This window comes from Triplophysa rosa, linkage group LG22, assembly GCF_024868665.1.
Source record: "Triplophysa rosa linkage group LG22, Trosa_1v2, whole genome shotgun sequence".
Lineage (NCBI taxonomy): Eukaryota > Metazoa > Chordata > Actinopteri > Cypriniformes > Nemacheilidae > Triplophysa > Triplophysa rosa.
The window spans coordinates 17572217-17594173 of NC_079911.1; the positions used below are offsets into that span (position 1 = coordinate 17572217).

Below are 21957 nucleotides of genomic sequence, written 5' to 3' on the forward strand. Positions count from 1 at the left end.
GGGTAGCTGGCCAATCAGAGCACACAGCGCTTTTCACAACAAAGCTGTTAAAAATCGAGGCGTTTCAGAAAGGCGAGGCACAGAGGAGCAACAGTAATGTACGGTATGTGAAAACGAATGTGTTTTTTAAACTGTAAACCACGTAAACACACTGTATTACACCAAATTCACACAATAATGCTCGTTTTAGCCATCCAATATGACCCCTTTAACTTGTGGCTACCATGTTTATTTGTTTAATTTGTAGTAAAACCATGAGGGTGATGTGCTTGTGTTTTTTATTCAGATTATTAACATGCTGTCATTTGGCATATCGTCAGGCTGCTATAACGAAGTTTAAGATTAGATGAGATTCATAAATTGATCATAAATCTCAACAGTAGCACGAATAGTTCATGAAGGTTATCTCAGTGAAGTCAGATCACTGGATCAAACTCTTGTAATGATTAATTTACAGTGACCATTATGGATAAATATTGTTATTACTTTGGTTAATTTGGGGAGTGTTGTGTTTGTGACCCTGTCTGGGTACTATTTGTCTATCAAAGTTAATAAACTGTCAGAGAGATAACCTATCTGGTTGAAGATTATAGAAGTCACATTACTGACAGGAACTATATGACCATAAGACAGATAAACGCATGTTTGTGGTGGTGTAACCTTCCTCTATTGTGCACATTTTAGCTTTGCTACGTTCACTATTTCCACTGACAAAGAAAATCTGGCAATTGAGTTTTGAAACTTTTAGTTTGTCCAAATAAGAAAAATTCCGTCATATGTCATTCCAGATGTGTATGACTTCTGTAAGTCTTCAGTTAAACCCAAATGAATAATTTTATTTTAAAATGCTGTCATGTTATCTTCTTGCATAGGGGTCAACATGGTAAAGCTTCAGGAAGCACAATCATCCATCATTAAAGTAATCCAAATGACTCTATTGCATGGGTTCTCAACCTTTTTGACTCCAAGGCCCCCCATTGTATTCAGCAATATTTAAAGGCCCCCCTCTACCCAATTTTTTCCCAATAAAATATTTAAACATTAACTGGAAAAATGTTTATTAATGATAAGAATAGCCAAATAATAAGAAATATCTAGTTAAAAAAAAATATTTCAATGCTAATTTAGTTTCATTTTAAATATCGGTCATCTTGAGGCCCCCTTGGAAGTCAGCTGGGGTCCCCCTTGTGGGCCCCGACCCCCTGTTGAGAACCACTGCTCTATTGCGTTAATTTATATTTATTTAAATTCATGGAAGTGTGGTGAAATAATGTGTGTGTATTGTATGTTTTATGTTCAGCTAAAATCTGGTCTTCGTGTCAGTATTTCCTATAGTGTATAGTTTTATCCAGTAGTCATGTCTGTCCGGAAGGCACATGGAAATGTTTTGGTCAAAAGGTGTTTATATATTTAATCGGAATAATAGGCAGAGTTTTGCATGTGTGGTTGTGTTTATAGGTCATAGAGGTGACACTTTATCACAGGTGTTTTTCAGGGATTTTTTTGGGCTGTTGAGTTTGTGACTCTGGACTATTGGATACCTGAAGTTATAAGCAGTCAAGAGATTGTTTATCTGGTTTAAGAGGCACAATAGTTTGTCCTTTGAGTGTCTCTTGCCGGTCTGTCCAGCCCCCATCAGTATTTGGTTACATTCTTTATATCTGGTGTTGTTTCTTCTACCTATATTGGGCTGTTGATCTGCATTAGCTTGTAATAATTTGGGTCTTGTTGAGATAATGAAGACGCTCTTCATGTCTCAATCGCAGGGTCACTATTATCTTGTCACAGAATTGTTCATTTTAGCCGGAGTTCCACGTCGGAGCTTCTCTTCCCTTGCCTGTGTTTTCCCTAGCAACCCACATTTTTAGGTGGGAAGGCTGCATACTTTGCGATGTTCTTTTCGAGCACGATGAAGGAGGAAAAAATGTTTGCCTGTATCTAATTATCCAGGCAAAATGATTAGGTTTGGCCTTAATGAATCCTGTTATGAAGCAGCCATCGTAGAAAGAATGAGTCACAGTATTGATTGCCTTCCACCTCCCCGCCCCGTCCGGAGACCGGCTGCTAATGGCTGTGGTTCTGACAGTGCCGTACGTACGGGCGGAGGAGAGTCGGGTCGCTGCCGGACTCGTGACAGGGTGCGTGATTTCAGCAACGAGCCAGTGACACGCTGGAGGGGGAAAGCGAAATGACGAGACGACACTACACAGTTACACCTTCTTATTTATAGACAGATTGTAAACCGAGAGATACACCCCCCCCAACAAGACGAGCTAGCGTGCCAGAAAAGCTACTAACATACGTGTGTTCATACGGTGTGTTCCTATGGAAGCATATTGGTAGCAATTATCAACTTGAAATGCAATTTGCAATGGCAATGCAGTATGTAAAATGACAATGCATTTATGTCTTTAAATATACATTTAAAATAACATATGTGTAACATTAGGTGCAAAATGAAAATGAAAATTCAATAACACAATTGACATTTGTCCGTTCCTACTCTACTTTTAATATGTATTTTGAAATGCATATTTTAACACTCTTTAAGTTGCAAAATGAAAATGAAAATGCATTCCCCGGATTGAGTATATGTGTTTAAGATAGCCAAGAAAAACTGTTGCAAAATGATCATTCAAATGTTATTTTCCCTAAATGCATTAACATTCACGGGTTGAACATCTGGGATTGCATTTTCATTACACAGCGTGCCGAGTGTTGCAAAATTCAATGTGGACTTGAAAATGCATTTCGAGCTGGCCACGCCCCCTCCCCGATACAGCGTCATTTTGTGAAGGCGGAGCCAGGTGTACGTGCGTTGATGTGAGGGTGCAGACAGAGCTGATAAAAGCATTAAATCGCATGCACACGAATTAGAGCACAAAGACAGAAATGGCTTAAGTGTTTCTTAAGATTATTAGGTGTCTGTAGACGATAGAACTAGTAGCTACATTGTTAGAACATCTCGCAGAAAATTCTCTGACTTATTAGGTGGTGAACTCGCTATGCTGAATGTCTCATGTAGACTTTCTCATACGTGTGCAGACGCGTTTTCATCATGAACACATTCAGTATTTTGAGTGTTGTTTAGTCACAATATCTTCACACAATCATTCAGAAATGTTCATTTTGTGAGACTGTACAGCCCAAACATGACCCATCCATGTGGAAAAACCCCAGTACACATGTCTGTACTGTGCTACTTTCGTGCTTGAGGCAGTGGGGAGAGATTATGCACAAATATATGTAAACATTGCCAAAGTGTTTAGTTTTTAATCACAACACCAGATAAAGTAAAGATATCTATGAATCGTTCTAATCTCATTTTTCTAATCGGTATATAAAATTTGTTTTAATGGCTACTTAAAGCAACACTATGTAGTTTAGGGCTGCAACAACTAATCGATAATAATCGACAATGAATTTCATTATCGTTTAGTTGGTCTGTGACGTCACTTGTGAGCTGCGCAGTTATAAATTAAGCGCGTCTTCCCTTCTAAAATTACCATTTTAAATGTGTCTCTCCGTGCAGCATGAGCTGAGCAGTTTTAAAGTCAGACATGTCTCTCCGTGGATGCGTCTCTTCGTGCAACGTGATATGCGCAGTTTTAAAGTCACACGTGTCTCTCCGTGCAGCACGAGGTGCGCAGTTTTAAAGTCACACGTGTCTCTCCGTGGATGCTTCTCTTCATGCAGCGCAAGATGCGCAGTTTTAAAGTCAAACGTGTTTTGCATGCATCTCTTCAAGCTGCGCAGTTTTAAAGTTTAAAGGGGAGAGGTGTTTGAAATTACAAAATTAAAAATTATATTAGTAAAACCCAATTTGTGGCATTTGCACTTTTCAAAGTACATAATAGGCTAGTATCTGTACTTAAGTATTACTTTTTCTGTTTACTTTTTACTGTACTTCACTACATTTGAATGACAAATATCTCACTTTTAATGGCACAAAAAAATTATTTCCTTGGCCGACCCTCCCCTCGCTCCCACGTTTGGGAGAGACTATTGTCAGTTGCTTCTAATATGACACACCTGAATCAACTCACCAGGAGCCTCATGTATCAACGCTGCGTACGCACAAAAACGTTGCGTACGCCAGCTTTCACGGTCGGATGTACTAACAGTGAAATTAACGTGAAAATGTGCTTTCCTCTACGACAACTTCATGTCAGGCATGAGTTTTTTTGTGCGTACGCAAATTTGGATCTGTGATTTGATGCAAAGTCATTGGTGTCCAGTGGAATCTGTCAACCCATATAACACGTTTCCCTCGAGCGAGTAGCCAATGTAACTGAAACGTTCGACCCCTCCAGACAGACACTGTATATCTATCGGCTGAGACCATTAATAAATGAAGTGTGTAGGTTTGTGTGTGTGTGTTTGTATCATGTTTAGCACAGGATCTTCTTGAGTCTTGAGTTGTTGGGGAGAGTCATCCAATCATTGAGGAGCCCAGAGCTTTCCGCTTCTATTTTCTGCAGGATTTTCTTGGCCAACGTTCCACCTTCGCTTCCAAATATAGCCATTGTGCCCATGTTATAAGTTTACTGTAGCAGGAAATGTGTTGGTGTGGGCACAAGAGCTGTGTGGGCATATGATCGGGTGTTGTGATTTATATAACGTTTGGAAAGTTACAAATCCCGTACCATATCCATTTTCTTCATTCTCTGATCTGTTCATTAGTCACAGCGGTATTGAACGTTCTTCAACAAACGTATTTTGAAGAAAGTTGATAACCAAACTATATTAATTAAAAAACCCTGTTGATTTTCATTGTATGAACACAAAACCACTAAGACAGTTCTCAAAATAAACTATTTTGTGTTCCACATACACATGTACAACCACATGAAAATGAATGAAGTTTTATTTTTGGCTGAATAATTTCTTTAAAGTGTAACGGTCTAAGGCTGTTGAAATGCATCAACTGTCTTTCCCCATCTCAAAAATTGTTGCATTGGATCGTCCCCAAAAGTTATTGCAACCATGTTGCTCATGACATAGCCAAACGTCAGTGTCTTTTGAAATGTTAATAGTGTTCGTGTGTCCCACTTACAGTAATACACTGTGAAAGCCAATACACTTTTAGTTGGGACCCGCCTGCTTCAGCGTCCGTTGTGACATCCGCACTCCAGGTTTGGGTTCGTGTGTGGGCTGTAGCTTTTCTTCACGAAGCAGAACGCCATTATTAATGAATGCATTTAGGAAATGGCCAGTTGGTTTTAATAGATGCTTAATCTTGGTAACAAATGGGTTTTCGGGTCGGGGGGGGGGTGTACGGGGGTTTGTGTCATAGCAGGCTGTGAGTCGTTAATGCAGTAAGCAGCAACTTTATATGTTCCGCTCTCTGCGTTTGGAGCGTGTCCAGACTCTAATGGTATTGGGCCGAGTGTGGCAGTGTGAAGCCACGCCCACTGTGCTTTTGATTGATGGTGACGTCCTCCGAGACGTGACCGTTTTGAAAATACAACAAGGGCGGAGATATATGTGGTGGAATCACCGTATATTTAGAGCTGCGTCATGAGTAATTGCAATACTTTTAATGTGCTTTTTATTTGGCTGTGTGGTTTCTTAAAGGGATAGTTCAGCCAAAAATGAAAATTCTCTCATCATTTATTCACCCTCCTTTCATTCCAACCCTGTATGACTTTCTTCTGCAGAACACAAAAGAACAATTCTTAATTTGTTTTTGTGAGTCATAAAGGCTTTTATCCAACAATGCATCTGGACCTTCAGGAAAAGCTACAGGTGTTATGCATGTGGCGACAAGAGAATTTACATCCAGGCAATGTTTTTTGTCCAATAAAACATCAATATCAAGTGAAAATCGAGTGCTTTGCACATGTTTTTTGTACGTGTCATTATTAAAGAATCTTTATTGGCAGGAATACGCTGAGACCCAAAGAAGTAGTTTTAGTTAAGAGCACTGTGTTGTTTTTAAGATTTAGCCCTGCCAGTAAAATCTTTATAATATTAAAATTGAACACGAGTGCCTGGATGTGGATTTATGTTGTTAAAATGTATAGTTTTCCACAGTCATCATCTGTTAATATTTTTTCTCTTTTTCATATAAAATATTCAAAAATATTCAATATCAAACACGTTATGCCAGATTCAACCAACAGTATCGATTTCTAGGGATGCACGATATTATCGGCACGCAGATAATATCGGCCGGTATTGGCTTATAAATTAAATATTAGAAAAATTACGCCGATGTGCTTTGCCAATAGAAAAGACGTGTTGATTATGTGTAGGCATTCTGACATTATGAGCGTGCACTCGCAAAGACACCAGCTGTCATATATATAGCACGTTTATATATCTCGCGATAAGTCGATAAATTGACTGTCGCGTCAGGCCTAAATGCAAATCAGATCATACATTCAGTATAATGGCGTTACATACAAAAATAGTGAGTTTTTGAGAATAGCAGTGTTGGTGTTTGGCGTTTTTTTGTGGTTCCGTAGGGCTGGGCGATATATATCGCGATTCACGCTAATTATACATGACTAAATCGATTCTGTGTTTTGTGCACAGCTCTTCCGAGAACTACGGCTCTTTGATCAATAGGAAGTACTGGTCGATCTAAAATCACTACGAGATTGAGTCGTTTATAATGTGCATTTGAAAAAGTCGTCAAACATCATCACAATAAATATACTTTATAATATATCATCATGAAAATATTTGAAGAACAGCGATAGAATATGACCATGGGCATTTCCTGGAACTAATCGTTCTTCATCTGTTTCCCATATTCGTAGTTACTGCGCAATAGCGCCCTCCGGCTTTCAGATGTGGCGGCATTTAACCATAATTCATTGAGAAACTGAGAGCATAAGAATCACATGATATATCGCCCAGTCCTAGTTGAGAAGTTCCTCTAAGGTGACAAATGGAATTTTCTCATCACTCTACTTGCAATCTCTCCTGTTCTTCATTGGCTCTTTGATCGTTCGATCAAGCATCTGTTTCCGACGCACACGTGATTTGCATTTTATCATGAGGTTTTAATTTGCATTCGACTGTTCGCCATGTATTTGCAACGCAAAACAATGCAGAAGTAGAATAAAACGTGAGGACAGAGATTGTCGTGTGATAAACACGGTTTTAGGTTAAAAATTTAACACCATGAGCTTACAAAAGTGTATTTGCATATTTTCACTTCTTCATATATCTCCACCTTAGAAAAGACCTCAAGGCAGGAAGTTATTTTTTGACTTCGCTTCTGTTTTTGGTCAGATTTGTATGTCATGCTGCTTTTGCATTTTCCTTTCTGGCCACGTTATTTGTTCCCCTCCATTACCCATCTTCAAATCAGCATTCGCGTCAGGTATCCACATCATGAAAGCAGCGTGTTATAGCCTTCTGTGGAACCAGTGATACGTCGTCTCCAAAACCCAGCCGATAACTTCCAGCAACCGGCCCTAAAATTTTTTTTTAATAGCTGGGAGTGAAGGGGACCGGCGGGCGATTATCTGAGCTCAGATCCCCGTGAGGTGAGTGATTTATTACAATAATTTAAAGAAACGGGCGAGAACGGAGGAGAGTCAACTATCAGCTGGCCTGTTCTATAAATAAACTGCCTTTTTTCATCAACCGCCCCTCAAGTCAAGCGTTTGTTTGCTCTTCCTCCATTCACGTTTCTGCAGTAGCGGACTTATTTGCCTCATTTATCTGCAGCTGAAAGAGACTTCAGTTATTCTGATAAGAATCTTCTGGTGGTTTTTAAAAGCTTTGTAGGAAGACAAGTTTTATTGGTAGAATGATAATGTTTGTTTTTCAGTTGTTGGCAGTGATGCACATTTTCTCATTTATGCAAGATTGTCGTTTCTTTCGGAAATTGCTAAACTAAGTTTGTCTACTTATAATATGCCCTTGTGGACTGGTTTTGATATGGAAAAGTATACACATTTAACCCCAAAATAAAATTCTGTCATCATTTATTCTAGTGTGGTTTAAAACCTGTAAATGTAGATATTTTGAAAAATGTCTTTTGTATTCATACAATGGAAGTCAATGGGGTTCAGTGTTGTTTGGTTATCAACATTCTTCAAAATATCTTTTGTGTTGTGCAAGAAGAAAGTCATACAGGTTTGAAATGATGTGAGGGTGAATAAATGATGAAAAAGTTCCTTTATCTCTTTATGATCTAGAAATCATTTAAGCATTAGCCAAGAGATGTCATTGAAATTACTCTTCTTTCATGAAATCAGTTTTCTTTAAGCCTTACATCAGTTTAAAGTGAAGCAAATGTTGCACTGTGTGCTCAGAGTTTGACACGTGTTTGCGTCGCATTAAAGATCAGTCTTTGTTTTCATTATTCATCACTTCTGTGTTGCAAAAGCAGCGTTGTGAGGCATCCAGTGCCGCTGTCAAGAGTCCTGCGTCTGCGTTCTGTCTGCCGTTTAACGGCACCAGAACACTTGAGATCAATTAAATTAACAAATTGCCGTTTCTCAGTGGACAGATCTGTTAACAGGGACGTTTGGTGACAGCAGCGGGTCTGGTTTTGGCTTTCACCTGGAAGGATGTGAAATGTCAAAGAAACCCAAAGTCCTCAGCATGCATCCTGTTTTTCAATTTCATAACGTCTGTCGAAGAGACTCGTTGAGGTTGCTGCCGATGTTTGAGTAGATAAAATTCCATATACCAGTTTTGATACAAATGTGAAAATGATTAAACCGTTCATAACTTAAGTTCTTCATTTAAAAAAGTTAACTATTTAAATTGAAATCCGTAACTTCTAACGCCATCTCTGACGGAAACATGAAATAACATGTTACTTAATGTACAAACCCGATTCCAAAAAAGTTGGGACACTGTACAAATTGTGAATAAAAACAGAATGCAATGATGTGGAAGATTCAAATTTCAATATTTTATTCAGAATACAACATAGATGACATATCAAATGTTTAAACTGAGAGAATGTATCATTTTAAGGGAAAAATAAGTTGATTTTAAATTTCATGACATCAACACATCTCAAAAAAGTTGGGACAAGGCCATGTTTACCACTGTGTGGCATCCCCTCTTCTTTTTATAACAGTCTGCAAACGTCTGGGGACTGAGGAGACAAGTTGCTCAAGTTTAGGAATAGGAATGTTGTCCCATTCTTGTCTAATACAGGCTTCTAGTTGCTCGACTGTCTTACGTCTTCTTTGTCGCATCTTCCTCTTTATGATGCGCCAAATGTTTTCTATGGGTGAAAGATCTGGACTGCAGGCTGGCCATTTCAGTACCCGGATCCTTCTTCTACGCAGACATGATGTTGTAATAGATGCAGTATGTGGTCTGGCATTGTCATGTTGGAAAATGCAAGGTCTTCCCTGAAAGAGACGACGTCTGGATGGGAGCATATGTTGTTCTAGAACTTGGATATACCTTTCAGCATTGATGGTGCCTTTCCAGATGTGTAAGCTGCCCATGCCACACGCACTCATGCAACCCCATACCATCAGAGATGCAGGATTCTGAACTGAGCGCTGATAACAACTTGGGTTGTCCTTGTCCTCTTTAGTCCGGATGACATGGCGTCCCAGTTTTCCAAAAAGAACTTCAAATTTTGATTCGTCTGACCACAGAACAGTTTTCCACTTTGCCACAGTCCATTTTAAATGAGCCTTGGCCCAGAGAAAACGCCTGCGCTTCTGGATCATGTTTAGATATGACTTCTTTTTTGACCTATAGAGTTTTAGCCGGCAACGGCGAATGGCACGGTGGATTGTGTTCACAGACAATGTTTTCTGGAAGTATTCCTGAGCCCATGTTGTGATTTCCATTACAGTAGCATTCCTGTATGTGATGCAGTGCCGTCTAAGGGCCCGAAGATCACGGGCATCCAGTATGGGTTTCCGGCCTTGACCCTTACGCACAGAGATTGTTCCAGATTCTCTGAATCTTTGGATGATATTATGCACTGTAGATGATGATAACTTCAAACTCTTTGCAATTTTTCTCTGAGAAACTCCTTTCTGATATTGCTCCACTATTTTTCGCCGCAGCATTGGGGGAATTGGTGATCCTCTGCCCATCTTGACTTCTGAGAGACACTGCCACTCTGAGAGGCTCTTTTTATACCCAATCATGTTGCCAATTGACCTAATAAGTTGCAAATTGGTCCTCCAGCTGTTCCTTATATGTACATTTAACTTTTCCGGCCTCTTATTGCTACCTGTCCCAACTTTTTTGGAATGTGTAGCTCTCATGAAATCCAAAATGAGCCAATATTTGACATGACATTTCAAAATGTCTCACTTTCAACATTTGATATGTTATCTATATTCTATTGTGAATAAAATATAAGTTTATGAGATTCGTAAATTATTGCATTCCTTTTTTATTCACAATTTGTACAGTGTCCCAACTTTTTTGGAATCGGGTTTGTATTTCATACGTGACGTACACATCTTTATGTGGGTTGAATCGAATGACGTTGAACCAACATTTTGCATAAAATCATACTGTGGCTCTTATAAAAGCAGTCAGTATGATATCATGCGAAAATCATACGCAAAAAATATTATAAGTTATATATTATATATTGTTTCTTATCATTTTTCTACCTAATCATTAGAAATGAACGATGACTAATGAAGAACTATGAAATATTGTGAAGCAGTTTTTTGGTTTGTTTTTGTCATGTTTGTTTAATAATTATAATAGTAACTGCGTTCTTAAGTAGTTACCTGCCAATCAGAAAGCATTCACACAAGGAATTGTGTCTCATCTACTGTTTTTTTATTTTTCTACTTTTAGTATTGGTTGACATATATACAGTATATACTGTACATTACGAGATTTAAAGCCTCCGAGGTTTGCATTGTTTTTATAGATGAAATGGGATCCAAGTCATTGTTTGCTGTGTAGACATGCCGGTTCATTTCCCCCTCGTGTGCAGAATCTGATGTCTGCGGCACTGGCTAACTCAGCCCGATTCGCTGTCGTAATCGTACACCGCTAAGAAGCGGCCAATGGCGGGGGACGCCGAGCCAGCACAAATCAATGAAGAGCTCATAGCGTCCCTTCAGAGCTAAAGGCTGCGCCGTATGAAATGTCACACGTATCTAATCTGCGGGCCGACCTCACATTAGCACCGTTTAAGTGAATTAATCTCACGGGTCGATGGGATTCGGGGGGGACAGCAGTCTTGCTATAGCGAGGGAATATTTATCAATGATGGTTTTCACAGAAATGGAACGTGTTATTGGATGTTATGTAAATGTTTCCATTGCGTAGCAAACAGCCCTCGCGTTGTTTAACCAAAACAGGCCGTCTGAAACATCGGAGGTACGTTTCGGTGCCGGCTAATGCAAATAAACTGTCATTCATACAGATTAACAATGTGATTAAACTGTGCGAATGTATATTCGCAAGTCACAATTTACTTCTGCATCATTATAAATAAAGCGAGGTGGCCGTTCATGTTGGAACATGATGTTCTCTGAAGCAACCCAGATGCATGACTACTATAAAATATAAAATAATATATCAGTAATATTTGGGGGGTTGTATTTGCCGAATGCTGCTGAATTTGTATGATTTCAAGAAAGGGTACGTGACGCTGTATGTCATTATGCCATTTTAAGTATCTGTTCCCAGTTCAGTTTTTATGAGATTGTTATGTTTGAACTCATTGATGCGTTCACGTGAAGCCGCAGAGCTCCAGCTCAATCCAATGGCTATCAGTCAGTCTGGATAAGCAGGAGGGGGCGGGGCCGCTCACGGGCGCAGCAGTCAGTGGGCCGTCCTCCAGCCGCTTTCATCACTCCCATCCAGGCCAATCCCAGCACAGCCTTTTGCATTTCCATGGCAACAGAGCTTTATAGCCCCACAAGAGGTGGATGGAGAGGAAGCAGCCGAGGGAAAAGGTTGCAAGTGAGAGGGAGATTAAAAAAAGACGTTTGCTTTTCTTTCTTCTTCTCAGTGTGTTGCGTTTGATGACATTTGCGTTCGCTGGGGATAGAATAGCAGTGCAATGATGTTTGACGCTGGAATGATTGTGTTTGGGAATGAGATGTTGACTGACTGCTTTCTGTGGATCGATGGGATCGGTTGGATTGACGGCGTGGTGTGCGCCATCTATCAGGTAAAACACCTCAGACGTGATGTTCTGGGTTTTGAAGCGTTTGATGTCAGCAGGTGTGCTAGAGGGGTTGTCATGATGTGATTGAGTCTCTAATGGAATGCTTGTGTGTTGCCCACAGTATTTTCACATGCAAATTCATCTGAGATGTGCCGAGCCGAGATTCGGTCATCCTTCATGTCTGAGACCCAACAACATCATCTTATTTCACAGTTTCACACGGCCTTGGCGTGTTAAGATGGAGGATTGGGTGGAAAAAGATGGAATTCTTAATTTTGAGTAGTAAAAGGGTTAATTGTGATAATGTCAACATCTTTGCAACACTGTTGCGTTTGAGATTTTAAAGGAGCCATGTACTGTAAGCTCATGTAACATGATGTAAAAATGATTGATCGCTGTAATGTAATCGACATCATGATCTGCTCTTTTGCACTGTTTGTGTGTTTCCGTAACCAAATGCCACAGAATTCTCTTTTTCTTGTGGTTCTATTTCTGCGAAGTGCTTTATAAAGATTATGGTACTAGTGTGGTTTTGTGTTTTTGGACACACACTGTAGTGAAAGAGGGGTCCTGGGAAAGCTGTTCTTATAAACACCGTCCACCCTTGCCAACGAGGGGAATTTTTAGAAACCTTCAGAACGTAATTATGGAAAATCTCTTGTTCCGCAGTTATAGAGAATTGCGTAAACAATGCAACTTTTTCCTGCATGTTGTGTTGTTATTGAGCCATGACATTTCACGCTAGACATCTGTCGGTGTTACGCCACGAATCCCAGACGTTCTGAGAATCCAGTGGATTTTAAGGGGCTGTTGCAACCAGACAGACGGGTTTTAATGTTGTCTAGCTCATCGCCAGTGTTTGTTGACTAAATAATGACATTCACGTTCACAGAGCGAAGCAGCATCAGTGTATTATTGTGGCATATGTTTGCACAGTCTGTGTGCCTCCGAAGCCTTCGTGATGGTGTGTCGGTACATTCGCGTGATATTTGAGGTCTTGCCGTGAGCTCAGAGCGGTCGGGATGCTGCAGGATCTCTGACCTAGTTCAACACTGAAATAAACCGATGCTGTGAGCTCAGATAAATCCAATCCAGCTGTGACCTCTTCCAGTGTAAGAACGACACAACCACAGTCCTGTATTATTTACAATGTAAAACAAATAAAATCAAAGCATGTTTTCGTTTCATCGGATGCACGCACCGCCTGGACTGCAGTTAACTTCCGGTCTGTGTTTGTTTATCGGTCTGGCCAGTGTCTAATAATATATCTATTTATATTTATATGAATTTATATTATTATTTTATTGTATAATAATTGTATTAAATAAAAGATTTGTTGAAATGTTTTATGTTAATTCGATTAAATAAACAATTTGTTGAATGGATCCTGTAGTTAGAGTGCGCGTGATGTGTACAGCTCAGTTATGTAGACGCGCTGCTCAATTTAAACTACAGAAATAGTCTGATGTTTTGAATGGTTCATTATGTCTCGTGGTGCGGATGGAACGAAGCCGAGCTGGGTGAAAACCTGTCATCCCGTTGTGACTGAACTTTTGACGCTTGTCAGGGGCAGGGCGTGCGTCTTTTCTGTACTTCGACTCTGAGCAAGAGAGCCAATATTGCCATTTTCACCACCCTGGGAGCGTTTAAAAACTCAAATATTTATCTGCTTTTCAGGTGGTTGACGCGACATATTTTCTGACATGCGCAGAAAATAGCTTTATGTTATTTATCTTATTTACACGGCGGCATGTCAGTGTAAAACATAATTATTTTTATTTTGATTAATAAAAGAACAAGGAATAGGAAAGGTAACCTTAAATGACTTCTCTTGTGATCTGGCGCTATACAGAAAATAAAATGAACTTGACCTTCAAGGGGGGAAGGGGGTGCAGTTGGACCTGACAAGGTAATGCTAGAGGAAACACTGCGAAATAATATACAGGGTATTTGCGAATGTATACGGAAAGTTAAGGGCAGTCCACAAACCCGCGCATGCGCTGTAACGTTTGTTTGTTTACAGTAAAGAAAAGTTTAATTCTGTCGTCCAAACTCTTTTTTCACTCTTCACTCTTTGACTTCTTTGTTCGGAGTTGTATGGTTTCATTTCAGTCAATTGCGTAAAAAGAAATTTTATGAGAAATATCTAAAACTAAATTGATACTTAAATGAGCTGATAAATCTTAAAAGCTATGAAAGAGCAGTATTTATTCTTCCTCTGGGTAACCACAGTTTAATCATGGTATTTGTAGTAAAACTATGGTAATTCAGATTGTAATCAGGTTGCCAAAATCATGGTTACTGCACTTTTACTATAGTAAAATCATGGTTGGTATTAGTCAGGGTGTTTTGCAGAAACATGTGAGGGTGACAACAAGGTTTTTGTTGAATCGGGACATGTAGGGTTAAACAGTAGTTTGGTTTATCACCTTTTCTTCTCGACCTTTTGATTTTTGTTACTATTTCTGGAGTCGCAGTCGAGGCCCGAGCGATCTGTTGTAATTGTGTTGAACACTTCCTTTAACCACAAGACAAGATGCTGCAATTACATCACAAACCTTTGTACCGCACAAGTGTCTGCGTGACGCAACCCAGCCGTGTGTGCTTTTCATAGTCTAAATTGCATGCGATTCTTTAAGTGTAGATGCAGTTTTTAACCGACAGCTGTTGCATCTAACATGGCCTCTCTTGGGGCGTTTAGTTGACGGTGGGTGTTAGTTTATGTGTGTGTGTGTGTTTACACCAGTTAACTGGACACACACACAAACACACACTACCTCTTATCTCTTAAGGAAGAGTTGTGTTGGTTGTGCGTGGATAATCCGTTTTACACTAAGCTCTCTGTGTCATGTGAATTCTGTACAACTCCACACGAGTTAATGTGTCCGCTGGACCTCCAGGTCATCAGCAGGTGGATTTACGTTTCTCACGACAGCCGTGGCTCAGTGGAAGGCCACTATGTTTTTCTTACGGAAAACATTTGCATAGATTTTAGACGCTTGGATTCCATTACACATCTGCTTGTGTACAGTAACACACTATTTATAATTTGCGGCTGTGCTGCAGAACGGCTGAAACGTGCATGAGTGTTTGTGATGTAGTTTGTATTGTGTGTGTTACAAACCATGAATTTGCATTGTAATGAGTGTGCAACAATAATCAGGGCTCTAGACTGCGACCAAAATGCTCGCAAATGCGATCGTTTTTTTTATAACGTGCGAGGTAAAATTTCACAGGGTCGCATTGGCGCGAATTTTTGCCCCGCCAAAGATTTATTTGAACAGTTAATGTGATTTATGAGTAGTGAATGACGCGCTTGTGATTAGTGCAGGAAAGAGCGAGCAGAGCTCGTGCACTCCATGTATCCAAACTAAAGTGTGTGTTTGACTGCACGATAATTTACCGCGATACCACTAAATCCTATTGTAATCGAGCTGGCTGCGATATACAATGTGTCGATTTTTAAAAAAATGCGTAGCTTGTCCGCAGAGGCGGATTAACCATATGGGCAATTGGGCAAGTGCCCAGGGGCACCAAGACTTTAGGGGCACCAAATAAACCCGCAATACAAAATATATATTTTTTATAAATGTACATAAGCACTTGTTTTTTAAGACTTAAGTCACGCATCTGCGCTAAATAGGCGTGGCACCATGTGCGGGAATACCCCCACTTTCAGATAAAAATGGTTCTGTCCTCCGCACTTTTTCGACACACCTCCGCCAAAATTCCCGCCCATGTTATCTGGTTAGTTACATAGATTTGAGTGGATTAACATTCAGCCAATCACAAGTGAGTGTTATGAGGCGAGTAGTCTTTCGTGTAGCCTACACTTTAATCTTCAAACAGATGGAATCGGGAACGATGCAGAGCGCATTGTTGTAGCGGAGACTAAAAATGCGGGGATTAGCACTGATTAATAAAGGTATATATACATGGCATGCGTCAGAAATAAGATGTTATAGTGCCGATAATGTATGCTAATAATAGTACGTGGAGGTAAGGCCACTATTGAAGATCCAAACCTGGGTTTTAAAGTGAAAGTGAAGAACGGTCGGTGTCATCACTATAGCAATCAATTCATACGCGTCCTTTTTAGTGGAGTACACTTTTATCTTAGTACTTATGTGATCGTTTAGTTAGAAGAATATACACATACTGTGCTTAAATAGAGCGTTTGAATAGCTGTATAGCAGTTAAAATAGTAACAATAACGTTTCATGTTATTTTTATGAATAACCTTGCTATACATTGTAATCTGGTGAATGCCACTTTGGTGAATTAAAGTCCCAATGTCCTGAAAATCTGTACATTGTTCCATTGTCCCCCTAATGTGAATACATACATGCAAACTATAGTGTGTGTGTGTGTGTGTCCCTGTACCCCCATTTTGTGGCACGCACAACATTTACACTTGTTAAAAAAATGTTAGTGATTTTTTTAAATTACATCAAAACCTGAAATGTAACATTACAACAGAAAGCAGGTGCCCCTTAACTACAGTAGGCCTAATTATTAAAAATACTTAATGGAAAAAAGTTGTTTTTGTGTTATATTCTACAAAAGTGTCATGTTAATGTATAATTCTTGTAAAATAGTATATTGTAAATTGCTGAGTTTCATTCTTATAAAATCTTTTAATATATTATAAATCTTTTAATGAGTGGATTCTTGCGTGTGGGTTGATGGGGGGGGTGGCACCTCTGGGGCTGTTGCCCAGGGGCACCATGAGGTCTTCATACGCCTCTGCTTGTCCGTGAAGCACGTCTCTGGTATCAGTAGGAAATGCTGCTCGATATAAAAGAAGTGCGAGTTTGAGTCGCTTATAATGTGCATTTGAAAGAGCAACACCCGTCAAACATGATCATTATAAATATACTTTATTATCATAAAATACCTGATGAGGCTTGAGTAACAGTGATAAAAAGATGTCCATAGGCATTTCCTAGATTCTAGAACGTGTTAAGGTCTTCTTCTGCAGTTGCGTATTTGGAGTTTCTGCACAAGAGCGCCCTCTGGCTTTCGGATGCAGCAGCATTTTCCCGTACTTCACTCAAAAGATGTGCATAAATCACGTGTTATTTATCGTCGGTTTTTCGTGACAGCCCTACCAACGGCATAAAAGCACTAGAGCGCTCCATATGGTTTTAAAACGCTCTCACGGAACATTGATGTCATATTCCGATCGTTCTCCGCAGCGATTAATGAAGTCTAACACATCGGTTTCACGTGGCGCATTCGGAGAATATTTTTACCTGAATTGCAGCTGGGTGTGAATGTGCTCAAAAACATGTTGCCTTTTATTCCCTGACAAGTGTTCCGCACATGCAGCTGACATAAAGGAAAATCCTATCCAGTGAAGTGTTTTCCTTGTTAACTTCTATCTTTTGCGATTTCCTAACAGCTGTGAAAAACAAAGCGCGTCATGTCCGCTAATGTCCGATTGGCGACGTAATGACTCATTTGAACCGATTCATTTTGTCGAAACAACTCGTATATCAAACACTGAACTCACAAGACTCACTGACTGAACCCATCAAATCAGTCACTCAAAACACATCAGAACACAAGCGTGCTTAGACCATTTAACAAGAGCGGTTAGTAAGATTAAATATTTTAAGTTTATTTATGACAGACAGTGTGTGGTAAAGTACATATATAATCATTTAGTTCTGAGTTACTTTTGAGTTTTGAGCTAGCTAATTTTATGTGGTAAAAATAAAGAAGGCCAGTGGCAAAATTACAGCTTTTTGCAAAGAGGGCGATATAGGAGGATTGTGAAGAGTGACAGGTTATATTTGTGTCAGATCATTTCATAGCCAATATATAACTTGAATATAAAACTAAATAATAACAACTGTATAAAATAACAAATATGAAGTTTCTTTGCATTTATTTTGGATTTATTGGGCTCGTAAGTGTTAAAGTGCAAATATGAAGTGGTCTATAGCCGACTATTTTAAAAGACAGAGTGACAAATTAACAGAACGATTCATCAACTGAGGTCATTATGCAAGGTCTTTATGATTACTATAAAAAATTGTAAGTTGGTGCGACCAACTGAGAAAGTAAGTGGGTCGCACCAGTGCTATCACTGGAAAAAATGAAATTAGAGTTTCAGTAGACAATTTCAGTAAGATGTTTTCTGTATATGAAATATATTTACATGTGCATTTACGTTTAGTTTTTAGCAGACGCTTTTATCTAAAGTGACTGACATTTTGTCCAGGGAGCTGTTTAGCCTTGTTTAGGAATAGAGTTCACACCATTTAAATATTTGTTCACCCAATTGCATGTAAGATGATAAAATTCAGTTTGTTAAACTAAATCCTTGGCTGTAGAGTTGTCAGAAATCCTCTGTGGTATTCATATTTTTGTGGATGCAGGTTGAAAGTTAAGAAGTTCAGCTTTTAACTAATTCTTCTTTTTCTGTGTTTCGTTTGCCTCTTTTTTTTTTAAAGAATGTGTTCTGTGTGTACGGCCCATAATCCCCTTCATAAAAGATTATTCCTAACAAATGAAACCGCTTGCTTCATTATTATATAACTATTGCGTTAATAAGAAAAGACTCCAAACTAGGATTGGATGACTGTAATCTGATCAAATTGTTTGAGGTGTTTTTAAATGCCATCACATCAGTCGAACTCAATATCAATGTGACAGTTTGGATGTCAATCATTAAGGGCTAAACTCGCTTAAAAACAAACTCTTGACTTTGTTTTAGACACGTTAAATGTGATGAATCATACCCTAGTCTGATGTGTTTGTCCGTCTCTCCTCTTTACAGGTTTAAGAAATGAGCTCGGCCTGTCCTCTCTGATGAACTCGAGCTGAGGGCAGTCCTGCTGGATTTACCCCCCGACCCAGCAGAGTTCGCAGCCGCCGCCCCGCTCCACGGCCAACATGCTGATCAAAGAGTACCGCATCCCCATGCCCATGAGCGTGGAGGAGTATCGCATCGCTCAGCTCTACATGATTCAGGTTTGGCATTCTTTCACGTGTGAAAATTGCTGACACGTTTTCAAACCCGTGCTGTCATTAATTCTTAATCAATTTTGAAAATTGATTTTAAAAAATCATACAACTTGAAAACAGTTTTCCAGGTCTTTTGAGAGCTTTGTGTTGACATCACCAGACTGAAATTCAGCTTAAGAAAGATCAACGGTAAACAATAACATGTGTCAGTTTGTTGGTAAAAAAAAAAGGTTTTCACATGGCTTCAGAATGCTGGGAACACTGTGCAGGTTTTATAGATTGTGTTATACTTTGTCTTTATTGGTTACTGTGAGCTGTCATTGGATGGAAAAGAGCTGTGAAGATTCTTCAGAAATTCTCTTGTTGTGTTCCAGGTTTAGCACGACAAAATGTTTTATTTTTTAAGGCTGTTACGCACGAAAGACGTGACTCACAGTTTGGTGTTTCCTTTCTGAAACGTGCTGCGCTCTCATGTTTTCTCAGACCTACGTGCACATTGAATCATTCACACAAGTTTGCGTTTTCTGGAGCAAAGTTGATGAGTGAGCTACGTCAGCTAATCCTGGGCTGTTTTTGATAAAGCGCAAGAGTTTCACACGAGCTGAATGTTGCGGCCGATCGGGCTGTGGTCTCTTGAGAAAGGATGTCGGAGAGGTTTTGGGTGCCGCTGGGGCAGGAAGAACCTCACGCTGACAGAAAATACTGACAGACGTCAGCAGAAATCAATACGGGTGTTTGCAATGTGCTAAATATTGTATGTTTATTTAGTGAAATGTCTTGAGATTTCAATTAATTTCATTGTGTCAACATAGATTTTTCTCATTTCGTGATGAGGTTGAGTAGTTGATAGTGAAGATGAAGTGTTTCGCTCATAAGGTTAATTAGCATTCTGTCCGTCAGTGTTTGTTGTCAGTGAGGTATTAAAGCAGCGGCCCCTATAGACAGCCGGAGTGTTACTGTCCGAACGAAACAGGCGTGCTAAATTTAAACATCCGAGTCTGACCTGAGCGATGTTGACTCCCGTAAAAGACTCAAAGTCCCGCAGGAGCGACAGATTCATTAGCAGAAAGTGTGAGTCGTCGAATGTGCGAAGCAACGTCTGTATGACTGAAGGTCCAATCGTTTCGCTCGATGCGGAGATTCGAAAACAAACAACACGTCAGCATGCTAACTTTCCATCGATATCGAAATGCAATGATTTGCTGAATACTGTGATACAGTACTGTTTTAAGTCTAAATCAAATGGACATTCTGATCGCTGCTTGTTAAAATGATTTAAAATAAGACAAACGAGCATTAAAATAACTGAAATAATACGATATTTCTTTGCGTTTTGTAACAAATAAACATATTATACCAAGCTCTGAAATATTTCATTGAATAGAAATTGTGAGGGGAAAGCCTTCAAATATTGTGGCGGACAATGAAGGGCCTTGAAGTTAAAAAGGTCGAGGGAACGTTAACCGTGCGTTTGTTGAAATCAGTTCGATTATTACTTCATTCTGAGCTCTGTTGTTTACCAGAACCATCTGTACACGTGCCACCGGTGGGCACACAGGGCATGAACACGGTTGCTCCGTCACAGTGACCCCACTAGTGTCGTATCACACCATACGTGTCCTGATTCTTCTAGATTACAGCGAGAATCATCCTCGTTATCCTCTGTGGTCAGAATGAAGGAGCAGGTGTTCACTGCTGATGGAAAATAAGCAGAAGAAACCGGGCCGTCGCTTACTAGCGTGAGGGTTTATGTATGATGTGCCACAGAGGAGTATGTTTTATAAAAGTATCCATGAAGAGTTTGGAGGCGTGAAATGAATGTAGATTGTCGAGGTAAAATAATCTGGATTTGGGTAAATATGTTTGAGTTGTTTTAATCTGTTTTGTACCTTCTTATGATGCTGTGTACTCTGTAAAGCACTTTGGTCAGTCTTGCGGCTGTGGTAAATGTGCTATATAAATAAAGTAAACTTGAAACTTGAGTTCATATTGAGATCTTCAATAATATTGAGTTTTGATTGCAGATTTGACAAATCTGAGCTCAGTTTGACACATTGCTGATATCTCTTCTGAAACTCTAATGCCAGAGACATTTGTGAGATTTCTGACTCTTTGCGTGTACATAAGAACGATTCAATATTATTTGTGATGCGATCTGGGAAAACCCGTCGGATGTCGCACTGGACGTTTTCAGGAATATTTCCATTTTTGGTCAAAATTGGGTTTCGTTAAATTATTATTCAAAACATCTTGGCTAAATTGCTTGTTTATTTCTGAAAAATACCTGACAGAGCTCTCATTCTTTAAGTGTGCCAAGCACCATTTTCATATTAAAGGAGTCATATTGCACGGCTAAAACGAATATTATTGTTTGTTTTAGATGTAACGCAGTGTGTATACACCATTTAAAGTTTAAAAAACGCTGTATTTTCCACATACCGTGCATGTTTGTATCTCCTCTTTGCCCCGCCTCTCTGAAACGTGCTGATTTTTTACAAAGCTCATGGCTCTGAAAAGCGAGGTGTGCTATGATTGGCCAGTTAACCAGTGCATAGTGATTGGTCAAATACTGCAAGCATTTCACGGAAATGTAACGCCTCTTACCATATTCGGAACATCAAGTTCCAAAGCAATTGTACTGACAGACGATACAATGAGATTTACAATTACACCCACCTTAACTACGTGTAGATTTGGGCGGCCGGTCTTAGTTAAATCTTGTTACGAACTGACATGGATTTGTGGGGGTGTGGTTACACAAGGCGTTTCAGGCAGGTCTGGTTGAGCATTCGCTTTTAGATAGAATGCATCTTTTGTTCCCACACTTTCATTTGTGCAATTTTACGTGTCTAATACATGCATGGGCAACTTATTACACACCAAAAACACAG

The 21957-nt window shown here is 39.5% G+C and overlaps 1 protein-coding gene across 1 annotated transcript in view; it reads left to right on the plus strand.

Moving 5' to 3' along the window:
- LOC130545826 (membrane-associated phosphatidylinositol transfer protein 2) overlaps positions 1-21957 on the plus strand; it is a 51094-nt gene that overhangs the window by 2720 nt on the left and 26417 nt on the right. The window contains 1 exon segment of the mRNA XM_057320618.1: positions 18879-19072. Within this exon segment, the coding sequence (XP_057176601.1) occupies positions 18995-19072 (78 nt within the window). The 5' untranslated portion in view covers positions 18879-18994.